A 14,079-nucleotide genomic window follows, 5' to 3' on the forward strand; every position below is an offset into this window, starting at 1 on the left:
CTATGCAAAATATTAAGCTTATCAGATCGTAGTTAATGGCGTCGTGTTCGGTTGGTTTTTAGGTGGCTTGGAAGTTTATTTTAACTTGCTGTGGCGGATTGTTTGTCTTCGATAGATGGTAGTGTAGTATATTTGATGTATGTAGGTAGTTTGATGGAAGAGGGTTGTCTTCGCGGTCAGTTCGTCGTTGGTGCCAAGTGGGAAGTGGTGAGATTGGAACTTGCTTTTACTACTATATATTTGACATTGATCGGATATATCTGTGTTCTGAAAATAGGAAAGAGGGGTACACATGGATATATCGATGCTTTTGACCTTCCGGTCTGTGCTCATTAGACTACTGACCATCTTCGATGGACAGCCATTGAGACTTATCTGCTTCCATCCTAATCTAATTCTGAGGAACTAGACTACAATACCTATCCTCATCACATATTACAACATACCCTACATTAGAAACATACTACTATTACTTTTAATGTCTTCCATGGCAGGTCGTAATCAAGTCTCATTCAAATAACCCAACGTAAACCAGGTCAATTCTTCCTTCCGACGAACAACCAATTCAGAAATACTAACTAAACGAAAATGAACACCGGGAAGTTCAACAATCACTTGCTAGACTAGATAATATGCCAACCGCCCGGAGTCATCGACAACAACATCACCAGAATGACGAGACATATCGGGATTCAAAGTTGAAAGTTGACCTGGTTATCCTGCACTATTCTCTCGTATGGACCAACTGGATTATAGCCGTACTAGGCACCTTTACCATCCTCATTCAAGCCTGCTAGAACAGCATGCACCTGATAAAGCAGGAAGTTTCTCTGGTGAAGGATCATTGCTGAGCGTTGGGCACATGCTCTTACGAACATGGGAACTCCGCGTTGGTGGTTGTACATGAAGAGCGGTTCTAACCGAAGCCATAAAGCGTATGGCCCATCTATTAAATTGAGAATATGTTAATCATGTCCGTCTGACCAGACTGGAAGTGGAGGTAGATCCGAGTAACCGGATTTACTTACTCTGTTCAACGCAAAAACTACCTACGCCATCTTATGTCAGTACACGAATCTGGAATAGATAATATGCTGGGTACTCACGTCTTCGGTACGGACAACCTAGGAGAAGTGATGTCAGTCCATGTTCTTAAGGCCAGCTAATAAAGTAGAATATTCATCGAAAACATACCTTGCGTTCGTGGCCAGGAGTGGTGGAGGATTCCATTACCAGAAGAATTTGCCGGATTATCTTGAACAATCAGTCGATAATTCCCGATATATACATATCAAATCCACGTACCTCAGTCAGCCGGTTCTTCACAGTCTTGCGGACTTCAGGATAGACGTCAGCGCTGATGCGAATGACGCCACCGCGACGGGCAAGACGACTATATTCAGTGATGTGTTACTGGTGTTATTCATGGTACACGTGTTGCTATCTTAGGAGACGCATGTTTGTATGAGCCTGCGTACCGGATCGAGGGGCGGGCTAGCCTGTGTTAGTGGGAGACTTGTAGTATCGTTTGTAGATTACTTTGTTGACTTACTAATTCCGTCTATGTTGTTGCGCAAAATCTTGCTGCAGTGGGATTCATTGTTAGTATGTTCTACTGAACTAGGACAGCGTAACTTCGCAGAGGGATGATACCGAAATCGCTTCTTGGGCAGGAATCTTTTGCTCTTTCTATCGGTGACTAGTCTCGGGTCCATGGTAACGAGATCTGAATGTACAGACGACTTGTCGATGGTATCGGGGGAGACTTGTAAACGTGATCTGGGGACGAGTTGTAGAGTAACAGGATGATGAGATTTGGTGTTTGGAGGGCTTGATATACTGCATCATGAACTGAGTGAATGCACCGTGCAGTTGCCATGCGTGTTAGTGCTCGGTGCATGGTGCATGAAGCAAACAGGACCAAGGGGAATGTCATGGCAACAAGCGGGTCTGTGCAGTGAAGCATGAGGTTGAGGAAGACATGATTGAGTAACATTAGATATACCCTCTGGGAGGTTTATGAACTATTAGGGATGGATATTTGCGTAGCATAGCGTATAGGTAACGTCAACGGGAAAATATCAAACAACACTCAGAACGCCTTCGATGGGGTCCATAACCATGCCATATGTACCTGGATCGGTCTATGAGATGAACGTGGCCTCGGAGAACATGGTTCCCTCCTCGGTGACTTCGGAGTCGCCGACCTTGAGCTTCAGAGAGAGCTTCTCCTGGGGGCAGTACTAGAGACTGAAGTTAGTATGCTGCACCAGTAATATACGATTCAAAGCACATACCTGGAAGATGTATGGTCGCGTGCCGGCAACGCTACCAGCAATGGTCTTGATGAAGCCGGGCACTTCCGCCATCACGTCGATCCGGTCCAGTCGGTTGCCAAGAGCCCCGTCAAGCTCCGCATGGACTTCTTGTCCTTCCTTGGACTTGCCATCCCAGACCCACTTGATGGACTTGGGCTCGGGCCAGTCACTTTCAGCATCTTGCGATGAGTCGGTGTGGGTGGCGCTGTTGTTAATACCAGCATAAATGATCTCTCCATCCTTGACGATACCGCCCACGTTGACCGTTGTCGATCCGTACGACGGAGGGGTGGTGTATTCCATCATCATGGCGGAGTAGGTAGGGGTCTGGAAGTTGACAAAGTTCCACCGCGCAGCTATGCAAATGTCAGAAACTTCGCTTTTCGAGATATCGGCGTGGAGAGAAGCTTACCTGCGTGGTGAGGCTTCATGCCCTGAAGGGCATGGATGAACATCCCCCGGCCCGTGAGGTCGTACGTCTTCTCCTTGGTCGTGATGGTACCCTCAACGGCACATCGGGGCCAGAAGGCATGGCTCATCGAACCCCATGGGTTCTCGGGGTCCGTGCCAAAGTAGGACGTGCCGTCCTTGCCGATCATGAAACCAGGGGAAGAGCGCTTGAATGTCAGGTTCACCAGACTATCCTCGTTCACAGCGGACTTGATGGTATAAGTATCGCCATCCTCGTTGAGTTGAACAGCGAGGTTGTCGGCACCAAAGGAGAGCATGCTTTCATCGAACATAAAGTTGGACAGGGGATCCGAGTGCCAGTTGTGGGGTCCATCGCCTTTGAGGTTGAAGATCTTCGATGTGAACTGAGCGGTGGTGTGGAGACCTCTGTGGGAGCACGAGCAGCATTAGAATATGAGACGAGAGCGAGGCGATCTTGAAATATTGGTAAGTCAAGGTACAACTCACACGATGTTGCTGTAGATCAGCTGAACCATCGCCAAGGTACCATCATCGGCCATGATGTAAAAGACCTTGTTCTCGACATTGGTGTACTGGTAAGCGCGCCAGCGCAGGTCATTCTTGCTGAGCTCAGTATAAGGAGTCTCTTGGGCCTGGCGGGCGACAGATTGAATGGCTTCAGGCCCATAGATGGGCTCCTGCGTTCCGGCAACGGAAGCGAGACTAGAGGCGGGGGATTTAAGTTAGCAAACAAAAAACATGTATATCAGCTGATTCAGCAGAGTGAAAGAAGAGCAAGCATACGTTGACTTGAGCCAGTTCATTATGGGCGATATGTGAGGTGTCGTGAGGAATTACAACGAACAGAGGGAGGTTGTGAAAACAAGAGAATGGGAGATGTGAGGAAAGATGGAAATCAAATCGATAGCGCGCGGGGCCACAAGGGGGGTTCGGTCGATCGTTCTATAGTAGCTTCCGGTGGTCTGGACAAATGCTGGGACGAGCAGCTGGCGAGCGGGACAAGACGGGAAGAAGAGCCCAAAGTTCACTTGGGAGTCACAAACAATCACAGCTGGTTTTCTGCCAACAGCAAAGGATCAATGGAGCATTAATCCAAACGAACTTCAGTGCAGCAGATGAGTGAGTTGGTGGCAGGTGAAGCGCTGACCGCCAACTGGGCGAGGAATCCGGATGACGTCCAGCACTCGAATTGCAGGCGGATTTCCTGTTTGGGCTTCGCTTGTATCCCAAACGGAAAGTAACGCCGACCCCGCGGCGCCATCCCGAATCCAGAACCCCAAGAAAACTTGGCCGCAAAAGACGCTCGCCGACTGCCGCATTGATTGTTGTCAGTTGCTGTCCGGACACCCCCATACGCTCCCTCACTTCAACTCCAATTCGCCTTCACTGCAGTTTCCTCAAACGTACCGTCGAATATTATCATCATGGCGAAGAAGGCATTGGCCAAGGACCAGATCGTGAAGCTCATCGTGGGCGCCGGTCAGGCCAGTCCCAGTCCCCCCGTCGGTCCGGCCCTGGGTAGTAAGGGAGTGAAGAGTATGGACTTTTGTAAGGTAAGCTGAGAGCACACTCCATGGACGGTTCAATTGGATTTGTCTTCTGCAAGACGTCCAATGTGAGCTATCTGCACTAGAAGGACGCGCAGGGCTGATATGGTATACTGTAGGAATTCAACGCCAGGACTGCACACATCAACACCGGTGTCCCCATTCCTGCGCGTGTCACTGTCCGCCCCGACCGTTCCTTCACCTTCGACCTCCGTACTCCCACCACCACCTATCTGCTATTGCAAGCGGCCAACGTGGAACCTCGCAAGAATCGCATCCGTGGCGCCCAGAACCCGGGCCATGAGTTCATCGGCAAGATCTCCCTCAAGCATGTCTACGAAATCGCCAAGATCAAGCACTCTGAGACGCGACTGTCTGGATTGAGCCTACAGGGATTGTGCAAGAGTGTCATTGCCCAGGCCAAGTCGGTTGGCATTCAGGTTGTACCATGAGGTTATTGCGGAGCGGGCGATTGGTGATATCGTTGTACACTATCTTGTGCCCTTACTCCCGTAAGGTTACTCCTCTTCTTGTCTTGGGCTTACGAAATTGGCGTTATGTGGAACTGGGTTTGTTACCATCTGTATCATAGGCATTGCATGTTGTATAGAAAGCGTTGGCTGGTGCCTCAAGCGATCACATGAAGTGGATTTGACTGTCTGACCATGAAGGGCTCGGCTCTTGGGTATAAGGGTGGGCGTAGGTTGCGGATGGGCGATGATGCATTCATGACCAGGGCCTGCGTGCGGGCTGGTTGTCACGATACCTATAGGAAGTAGTAAGAAGTCGGGGGGAAGCCCGCGAGTCAGCCATAACATTATACACGCCTTTCTTCACAGTACCAATCCGTGCCATACCCTTGCCAGGGGGGGTTTTCGATCACTCCCAATACTCATCAGCGGGTTAGAAAGTGTTAGAAAAGGAATACTAGACAGTCTGTTGCTGAGCAGTCAAAATGGGCGCTGGTCCCTCGCCAAGTTGGAGATCGGAGCGAAGGGGAAAAACCGAGCGAGACACAACAGCGTGCCCAGAAATACCGCTGAGAAGGCCAAGAGGCGGAGGACACGCAAGTTTCCCCCTAACGTCTTGGATACGCGGCCAGGTGAGAGGTCGGGGGAGGAATCGTCGTACGGTCTTGTAATGACAAGCCCCTTTCTCCCACTATTTTGCTTGGCAGGCATGAAAGCTGCTTCTCCGCTCGACTCTTCAGCAGTGGTCTTCTTGGCCTCACAATACAGTAAATTAGTCGACGGACGGCAGAGGTTGACAATAGCAGCAAGCCAGGAAGCGGGTAGGTAATGGCTTGAGAAGATGATTCCATAATCTGCAGATGTGATGTGATGGGGCCACCCCACATTCTATACGTGCTTCTGGAAGTGTACCAGAACATCCTTGACAAGGGGCAGGTGGCGACTATCTTGAAAAGTAAGTAGCTGGCCAGATTGGGAAATGGCGATATACACTCCTGGCTGAAACTAGCGCTCATCAGAAAAAATAAATTAGTTGGGAGCCTTCAGCAGCCTGGTTATACTTGCAGCGGATAGCCAGCCTTGTACTTGAATTCATGATAGTGCTTGTGAGGCGGCTGTGTCTTCATTGTTGACTCTTTATACCCCAGCCGCACTACTCTATAAGTAGTAGAGAGACCCAGCCGTCATTATTCATTATCTCCATCGAAACGGAAACTTTCCAGATCGGGCTGGGTTTACCGTCCACTGGATACCCAAAGCGGAATGAGACACCCCACAGGAGTACTAACCCAAAAACAGCATGGTGACGCTATCCGAACCAGGGCGCGGGTTACCTACCTGAACAGACAGATGAGGTGCTAGTTATCAAATAGTAAGGTTATAGTCCAGTAGGAATTGGGTTAAATCGGCGAGAACATTGAGCGGATAATTTCACGCGTCTCCGATCCCGAAGGCTCCGATGATTGACAGGAGGTGTGTGAGCCTGTGAGGGTGTCCATGGACAAGGGCAGGCAGCTGACGGACGGACAGATGATCAAAGGGTGGCCGATTCATCAGCTGAGTGGACCGTGGGTTCGCCCTCACTCCAATCTGCATGCATTAAACCCACGCCAGATGAGATCCAGAAGAATCTAGCGGGGTAAGCGACCAGCCCATCCATGCCTGTGGGCTTGTGCGGATCGGGGAATCTGGAGGGTCATCGTCCAATACTGTTCGCGGATGACAAACTGCCCGGCTAGACGGCACCGGCAGCTGCTGTTCCTCCTCTTTCTCGGTGCCAACTGACCTCCGGAGCAGATAGGATAGATGGATAGATAGATAGTGGAATGAATGAATAGATAAATGGATTATGGCAAAAGCCCGTATGCAAGCCATATAATATAATTTACCAATTACTGAATCACTAATCATCGGCTTATGACGGGCGGCCGTTCGGACAACTGGCGTAGACGTTACCGGTATTTACATGCCTGCCTGCCTGCCTTACCCGTAACGGCCGTGCCTTTGATGTCATGGCAGCGGTTCTCCGGGTCTCCTTGTTTGTTCTCCATCTGTAGTAAATGGTAGAGCACGTCTGGGGGGTTTAATGACTCCTACTTTATGTACGCTACTCTGTTATGATTCATGATATCCACACCCATCCCACATCCTCGGTTAGACAGATGCTTGCTTCAACTTCACTATAAGAGGTGGGTAATTCCCGCACCATTACAGTCACAAGCTGCCTTTTTCCAGATCTTTTGATTCCCCTCCTCTCCGCGGATTTCCGATGAGGAGAGCAGTCAATATCCAATCTTTGGAGCACGGGGGGAACGCTTCGCTCCGACCGACCGCCAAGTAAACACGGTACAGACTGCATGTAACTTTGTGTGGGATACATCCGTTTGTTTCCTTTGGGTTGGGATTTGCAATAATAATGATAATGATGATGATGCTTCTGCTTTCTGTCCAGCCCTTCTGTTTTCTATTTTAGGCCGAATGACCAGCTGGGTAATCTAGACCTGGGCATCCATCCCTTTCTGGGAGAAAACGGGCGTGTGGAGGAGGCTTCTAGAACGGGGGCTAGAGGGATCGAGTGGTAACATGTAGATAGATTTATACAACTCACCTAACCTCGTTTCAAATGCAAACATTCAATGAGGTGCAAGTATTTGAGTTGGCGGAAAGTTCAGTAAAAGTGGTGGTGGTGACAGTAATCAAGAGAAAGAAAAATAAAACTATAATTAATCCACCGCCCCAAAAGAGAAAGGTATTTTTCTCCCCGTCCATCCCGCCGCTATTGCCGCCGCCGTCGATTTGGCTGGTGGCTCCCCAAATCCCATCCCCAAGACCGCCGCCGCACCTGCTTTGCTTTTTTGCTTTTTGACTTTTCTTTTTCAGTTCGAGTTCCAAGTCTTCCCTGCCCCGGTGGAACCTCTCCGGTCTGCCTTCTCCCCTCTACTTTGTACTAGTCAATAACTAGACTAGAACGAACTGCCTGACTAGCCTAGCTCCTGCTCTTGCTCCTCCTCCTCCGTCCCTCACTATTATCTCCCTCCCTCAACTCAACTCTCCCTCTCCCCATCCTCGTCGTCGCTCCTCCTCGTTTCTTCGCGACTGTCGGTCTCTCTCCCCTCCTCTTGACTCACCAACGCAGCCGTTCTTGGATGGGGCGAATTTCTCCCCGCCCCTCAGCATCCTCCCGCCCGTCCAAGTTCCTGCACTGCGTCGACCTGAGTTCAACCACTACTTATCTCCCTCCCGCACCCGTTTCTCGACGAAAGATTTGTTCCGTCTCGCATACCGAAACCTCCGTGCCTCTCCCACTCTTGTCCCACAAACTGTCCTGAATTGTCTCCTCCCCCCCAAGCGACTCCGCTATTATATAGAGTATTGCCGCTCTTCTTATTACTCTGCAGTTGTTGTTTCCCCATTATCGCTGGTTCATTCTCCCGGTATCTCCCGTGGAGGGGCATGTGTCCCACCCTGTGGTCTTGACCAAGTATGACGTCTGAAGCGACGGATTTTGCCCAAGCCAACGCCAACATGAACTCCGGTAAGCACCACCCTTCCACAACAACCAATTCAGATTCAGCCCTCTGACTCGGCAACTTCTCAACTTTTAGCTGCTGAAACTGCCCAATCTCCTGCCCAGATGACTCCTGGACAGGCGACCGAGTTTGCCGACAATGACTATAAGTTCAAGTCGCAACCCGGCCAAGTCCGGTTCTCGACCATAACGGAGGAAATTGAACCTTCGGATTCCTCGGCCCCTCCCCAAGTACCGCCGGCCGATGACACGATGAACGATCAAAAGCAAGAGGAGGAACTGCGGTCCCTGGCTGCCAGCCTACAAAAATCCCAGTTACAAGAGACACGGTTGCGACAGTTCTCTTATGACCCGATTTCTCTTCCATCTTCTAGGGTATGTACCTCATCTGTTTATTCACAATGGCCCAGTATCGCTATCCAGCATCGACGGTGGCGTGGAAGATCATGCCGCCTACTCCGGGACAGTCGGCTCCTCGCATGGCCCTGCATGATCTTCCAGATCTTCCAGATCTAAATAGAAACTGACTGCTGCATCCCCCCTTACAGGTTGCGTCGCGAGAGTCAAGCGACCGCAGTGGTCGCGAACCCGATGGATCAGGCCTGCCCTCTCCCCGAGACTCCCCGACGGTGTCCGCTATGCAGTCACCCCCGCTTACACCAGCCGCTACTCACTCACGTGAAGCCAAGTCTACTGATACCTCGTCAACTTCGAACACTACGGACAAAGGAGCCCCGGGGCAGTCCGCTGCCATGACCCCCACTACTTCCCCTCCGACAAGCGCGACCCTAAAGAACAAAGCCTCCCAGAGTGCCCCCTCTTCACGACCCTCTTCAACCGACCAACTGTCGAAACAGAATAACGTCGCGCAAACATCGTCCCATCCGCTAAATTCCCCGAAACATAGGGCGCAGTTCTTCGTTGGCCCTGCGGCTGATGGAGGTGCACAGGATGAAAGCCCTCCGATGACCCCGAGGGTTGAAAGCTATACCCCTCCTGGTGCGATTACACCCGTCGGAGAGCCCAATGATCCATATGCTCGCAGCAAACGGCCCCCACCGCCAAAGAACCTCGCGCAACTGGACCAACGCTTTATCTTCAATGGCAGAGATGCGAAACGTCGCACAAACACCTCCTCGTCTTTCACCCGACCTATGTCTCCTCGGTCCGCCAGTGCAAGTGATCTCAGGTCCACCGAAAAGCGCAGCGGCTTTTTTGGCAGCAAAAAAGAGGTCAAGCAGCAGGAACCGGAAAGCAAGCCCCACGGCCATATGTCCGAGCTAAAGCGCTTCTTCAAACGGAACCACCACAAGCATAAGCGTGCTGATTCTCCCTCATCCATACCCTTCAAGAAGTCGAGCCGGTCTTCGGGCAAGAATGGCCCTTTCCACACATCGGATAGTGTTCCATTCGCTGACGACCATGGGCTCAACTCAAAGTACGGGAAGCTAGGCAAGGTTTTAGGTTCAGGAGCAGGTGGATCCGTTAGGTTGCTCAAGCGTAACAGCGACGGCGTGACCTTCGCTGTCAAGCAGTTTCGTGATCGCCATTCTTGGGAGAGCATGAAGGAGTATTCGAAGAAGGTGACTGCGGAGTTCTGCATCGGCTCGACTCTTCATCACGGCAATATCATCGAGACACTGGATATCATCCAAGAAGGCAGCCATTGGTACGAGGTGATGGAGTATGCCCCGTTCGATTTGTTTGCGATTGTCATGACCGGAAAGATGGTGAAAGATGAGATTGCTTGCGCTTTCAAGCAGATACTCAGCGGGGTGGCCTACTTGCACGGAATGGGTTTGGCCCACCGGGATCTGAAATTAGACAATGTGGTCGTCAATGAACATGGCATCATGAAGCTTATCGACTTTGGGAGTGCGGTAGTTTTCCGGTACCCTTTCGAGAACGACATTGTTCCTGCTTCTGGTAAGTCGCGTCCCGCTGATCGACATGGGTGATTTGGGCTTGCACCTTCTAACGCGTGGCAGGTATCGTCGGCTCTGATCCCTATTTGGCTCCAGAGGTGTACGATGAAAAGAAATATGATCCCCGCCCCACGGACGTCTGGTCTCTGGCCATCATCTTCTGCTGCATGACCCTGCGCCGATTTCCCTGGAAGCAGCCCCGTGTCAGCGATAACTCTTACCGACTCTTCGTCTCCCCGCCCACTCCCGGCACACCAGTTCCTGATACAGACCCCAAGCGTCACCGAGTCGTCAAATCGTCTCCTGATCTCCAATCGGCGGCTCACGAACAAAAAGCCCCGCAGGTTGTTGACCCCAAGAAGGGGCCTATCGATCAACCCGTGCAGGCTAATGGACGTCAGGAGCCCCCGAAGAGTACTGCTCAGACAGGGCCTACCGCTGGAGAAGAGAACCGTCCTCCGGAGAGTCCACAGGAACGTACACCTACCAACAAGACCGCGGTAGAGGACAAGAACGGCCCTACTCACAAGCCCACCCGCACCACAAGCAAAGAAGCCCCCCCTCTTCCCGCTTCATCCCAGCCTTCCGGCCAACGCCAGGAAGTCATCAAGGGTCCCTGGAGACTTCTGCGACTTCTGCCACGCGAGAGCCGGTATATCGTCGGGCGCATGTTGAAGGTGGGCGTCAATGAACGCGCAACCCTCGATGACGTCCTGACCGATGAATGGGTTCGCAACATCAAGGCATGTCAGCAGGAGCTTTCTGGTGAGGTCATCCGGGCCCCTGGTCATACCCATGTTCTGGAACCACCATCCGCCAGTGTTCCCGTACCCAGCAAGGCCAAGTGATCTACTTCCTCCACTAGGTGTATACGCTAGTGTTGGATCTCCGTCCCCTTTTCTATGTCTTATCATGTCTTATAATTCCCCTGAACCGATTCATCCTACATCTTTTTTTTTTCCCATTCTCGTTTGGCACTTTTCCTTCTACCTGATTCCCTACGGCCATGATGTTGGTCCGTTTCTGGGCGGGCTGTCATCATGATCTGGCTTGTTACTTTCTCGACGGTGGGATTCCAACTCGGCCAAATATGCACCTGGAGTCCACAGTAATCACCTCCCTTGTCCACTGTTTTGTTTATCTTCTCGATGCGCTTGTGCTGTTGGAAAGAGGATGTGGGTTTCCTATACTTCTGGTGTTTTTTTTTTTTTTTCATTCGATCTAGGCGTTGAGGTCACTGTGTTGTGGAGCGGGGCTGCTCAGGCAAATCACTCTCCCCTATAGAGGGTCGGCTGCTAGATTTTCTCCCTGTGAAATGCTGTTTCGCATGTTCCTTGCTGCGATTTCGTTCGCTTTGGTGCTTTTGGCTTCCGCATCTGCCTCGGGAGGGTTTTATCGTTTGCGCATCTGTCATGCCTCGGAGCCTTGTTTTTTCACCCAAATTGTCCTTTCACTGTAACCATGGAGAAGAACTACTTTAGTAGATACTATAAATAAACGAGTGACTGTATACCTGCTCAATTTGACGTTTCATTTCGCTCCTTGTAGTTTCGTAGCATCTGTAACACCTCGGAAGCAGTTGACGTAAGGCAGGAGATGCGGAGATTGCGGAGTTTAGACCGGGGCGATAATCGGAGCCCATCAAAGGCTTCTTCCCACGCGACCGGCTCAACAGATCCTGGACTTCATCTTCCACCACCCTTCCACCCACCAACTCTACCTGATCATGGCTCAACCTGGTGAACCGGAGCCATTGGTCTCCTCCCTATGGACGCGATCCCTAATTGTACGTTCCTCCCCCTTCTCCCTGGCTGCACGGCCACCCTCCATCCTCCAGCCAACCAACTAACCAACCACTCACTCACTCAGTCCGGAGCCATCGCCGGCCTCACCGTTGACTGCTCCCTCTACCCCCTCGACACGATCAAAACCCGCCTCCAGAAAGCGCGCACACAAGGCCCCTCCACAACATCCACAGCCGCATCCAGCCTCTCCCTCCGCCAAACCATCCGCGGCATCTACGCCGGCCTTCCCTCCGTGCTCTTCGGCTCCGCCCCGTCCGCCGCATCCTTCTTCATCGTCTACGATGGCGTGAAACGATACCTCCTCCCATCCCCCTCCTCTAACCCCAAGGATACCCCATCTCGCTCACACATCATCCTCACACACTCCCTCGCCTCCTCAATGGGCGAAATCGCCGCCTGCGCCGTCCGCGTCCCCACCGAAGTCGTGAAGCAGCGCGCCCAAGCCGGTCTCTTCGGCGGCTCGAGTCTCCTCGCCTTCAAGGATATCCTCGCCCTCCGGAATGCCCCGAATGGTGGGGTGGGCCAGGTGCTCGGCGAGTTGTATCGTGGTGCCGGGATTACGATTGCCAGGGAGATTCCGTTCACCGTGTTGCAGTTTACTATGTGGGAGAGTTTGAAGGAGGGGTATGCGAAGAGGGTTGCTGCTAGTGGTGGTGGTGATGGAACTGGGGTTGTGCCTGCGTCGACGAGTGCTATGTTTGGGAGTGTTGCCGGAGCTATTTCTGCCGGTTTGACGACCCCGTTGGATGTTGTTAAGACTAGGGTTATGCTTGCGAGACGCGGTGGGGATGGGGAGAGGGTTAGGGTGAGGGATGTCGTTAGGGAGGTTTATAAGGAGGGTCTGGGGGCGTTTTGGAGGGGGATTGGGCCGAGGGTTGCGTGGATTGGCATTGGTGGGGCGGTGTTTTTGGGGAGTTATCAGTGGGCGTGGAATACGTTGGAGGGGAAGAGGGAGGGGGAGAGGGAGAGGTTGGAGAGGGAGGTGGTTTGATGGTGATTAATGGGATGGATTGTGTATATAATTATGTGGTGGGTGTTGGTGGTCTGTATACTAATTAGGTTATGGTTGTTGGGGATCGTGGTGGTATACTTATAGACTAGATGGATGAGATTGATTCTATAGAATGTTTATGTTTCGATTGATGGTAGCATTTAGCTTTATTGTTTCTCTATGGAATTCTCCCTCAACATCCATGCCATCTCCTCTACTTGTTCTGGAGTGAGGAGCTCCTTCATCTCCTGTAATGACAAGAAGTCATGATCCTCTATCGCGAACCCAGGCTCAACTGTCTACACACAACGTCAATCATCTATACCCCTCGAATATTGTCTGATTGCAAAAAACCTACCTCAGTAATCAATAAGCCCCTCTCCTCCCCGTCGTCATCCTCATATTCCTTCTCAGGCAACAAATAGCTCCCCTTCCACTTCCCCCCCTCCACTACCCACTCCACCTTCTCCCCTCTCTCCACATCATGTCCCACCACAAACTCTTCTACCGGCGCCTTCCCCCCTTTCCGCTCATCCGCGTGAATCACCACATATCGCCCCCGTCCACGATGTAGTGTATGCACGGTCCGACTCTTGTTCCGGTGGAACGCACCGAGCGGCGACCCCGGCGTGAGCAAGTAGTGGATGCGGGTACTGGCAGAGCGGGTGGCCGTGCCGTTGGCTATGGGGATTTCTTGTGGATGGCGGAAGGTCTCCTGGTAGTAGCCACCTTCGGGGTGTGGGTGGAGGTCGAGAGATTGGATAGTTTGGGTGGCAGGGGGAGTTTCGTTGGTGGGTTGGGAGGGTGGGGGGAATGGAGGGTGGGTTCTGGTCATTGTTATGGTGGTGTAGGGTTGGGATGTGGATGGAGGTGGTTCTTTGTTCAGAGTGCTGGAGACTGTTGGATGTAAGCTGTGAGGTGGTATTCAGTGGAGTTAGTATGCGGTTTGTTGGTGAACGGGTTGAGGCAGGGTATTTAAGTAGTATAGTGGATGAAAGGTGGATTGAGATGATATCAGAGAAAGATAAAGAGGTTCTTGGCTATTGCCGCATTGAGTAGTTC

At 51.7% G+C, this 14,079-nt stretch overlaps 6 protein-coding genes across 6 annotated transcripts; 3 read left to right on the top strand and 3 right to left on the bottom strand.

The window, feature by feature from the left end:
- Positions 1-916: 916 nt before the first annotated feature.
- Positions 917-1,715, bottom strand: AKAW2_31291A (histone H4; the record flags this gene model as incomplete). The annotated part of the gene is made up of 8 exons (XM_041687900.1): positions 917-946; positions 1,029-1,049; positions 1,107-1,124; positions 1,195-1,254; positions 1,306-1,393; positions 1,479-1,494; positions 1,553-1,584; positions 1,654-1,715. The coding sequence occupies 8 exons, from the start codon at positions 1,713-1,715 to the stop codon at positions 917-919; spliced, it is 327 nt and encodes a 108-aa protein (XP_041541738.1).
- Positions 1,716-2,144: 429 nt separating this feature from the next.
- On the bottom strand, positions 2,145-3,553 carry SVF1 (survival factor 1 family protein; the record flags this gene model as incomplete). Its single annotated transcript, XM_041687901.1, has 5 exons — positions 2,145-2,243; positions 2,298-2,674; positions 2,731-3,155; positions 3,237-3,452; positions 3,534-3,553. 5 exons carry the CDS (start codon positions 3,551-3,553, stop codon positions 2,145-2,147), a joined length of 1,137 nt encoding a protein of 378 aa, XP_041541739.1.
- A 621-nt stretch (positions 3,554-4,174) lies between these two features.
- On the top strand, positions 4,175-4,749 carry AKAW2_31293S (mitochondrial 54S ribosomal protein uL11m; the record flags this gene model as incomplete). The annotated part of the gene is made up of 2 exons (XM_041687903.1): positions 4,175-4,303; positions 4,417-4,749. The coding sequence occupies 2 exons, from the start codon at positions 4,175-4,177 to the stop codon at positions 4,747-4,749; spliced, it is 462 nt and encodes a 153-aa protein (XP_041541740.1).
- Positions 4,750-8,250: 3,501 nt separating this feature from the next.
- On the top strand, positions 8,251-11,069 carry HRK1 (putative protein kinase; the record flags this gene model as incomplete). The annotated part of the gene is made up of 4 exons (XM_041687904.1): positions 8,251-8,302; positions 8,373-8,671; positions 8,845-10,222; positions 10,285-11,069. 4 exons carry the CDS (start codon positions 8,251-8,253, stop codon positions 11,067-11,069), a joined length of 2,514 nt encoding a protein of 837 aa, XP_041541741.1.
- An 878-nt stretch (positions 11,070-11,947) lies between these two features.
- On the top strand, positions 11,948-13,017 carry PET8 (putative mitochondrial carrier protein (Pet8); the record flags this gene model as incomplete). The annotated part of the gene is made up of 2 exons (XM_041687905.1): positions 11,948-12,007; positions 12,091-13,017. 2 exons carry the CDS (start codon positions 11,948-11,950, stop codon positions 13,015-13,017), a joined length of 987 nt encoding a protein of 328 aa, XP_041541742.1.
- Positions 13,018-13,184: 167 nt separating this feature from the next.
- Positions 13,185-13,852, bottom strand: AKAW2_31296A (cupin domain-containing protein; the record flags this gene model as incomplete). The annotated part of the gene is made up of 2 exons (XM_041687906.1): positions 13,185-13,316; positions 13,376-13,852. The coding sequence occupies 2 exons, from the start codon at positions 13,850-13,852 to the stop codon at positions 13,185-13,187; spliced, it is 609 nt and encodes a 202-aa protein (XP_041541743.1).
- Between the last annotated feature and the right edge of the window lie 227 nt (positions 13,853-14,079).

This window comes from Aspergillus luchuensis, chromosome 3 (genome assembly GCF_016861625.1).
Source record: "Aspergillus luchuensis IFO 4308 DNA, chromosome 3, nearly complete sequence".
NCBI classification, from domain to species: Eukaryota; Fungi; Ascomycota; class Eurotiomycetes; order Eurotiales; family Aspergillaceae; genus Aspergillus; species Aspergillus luchuensis.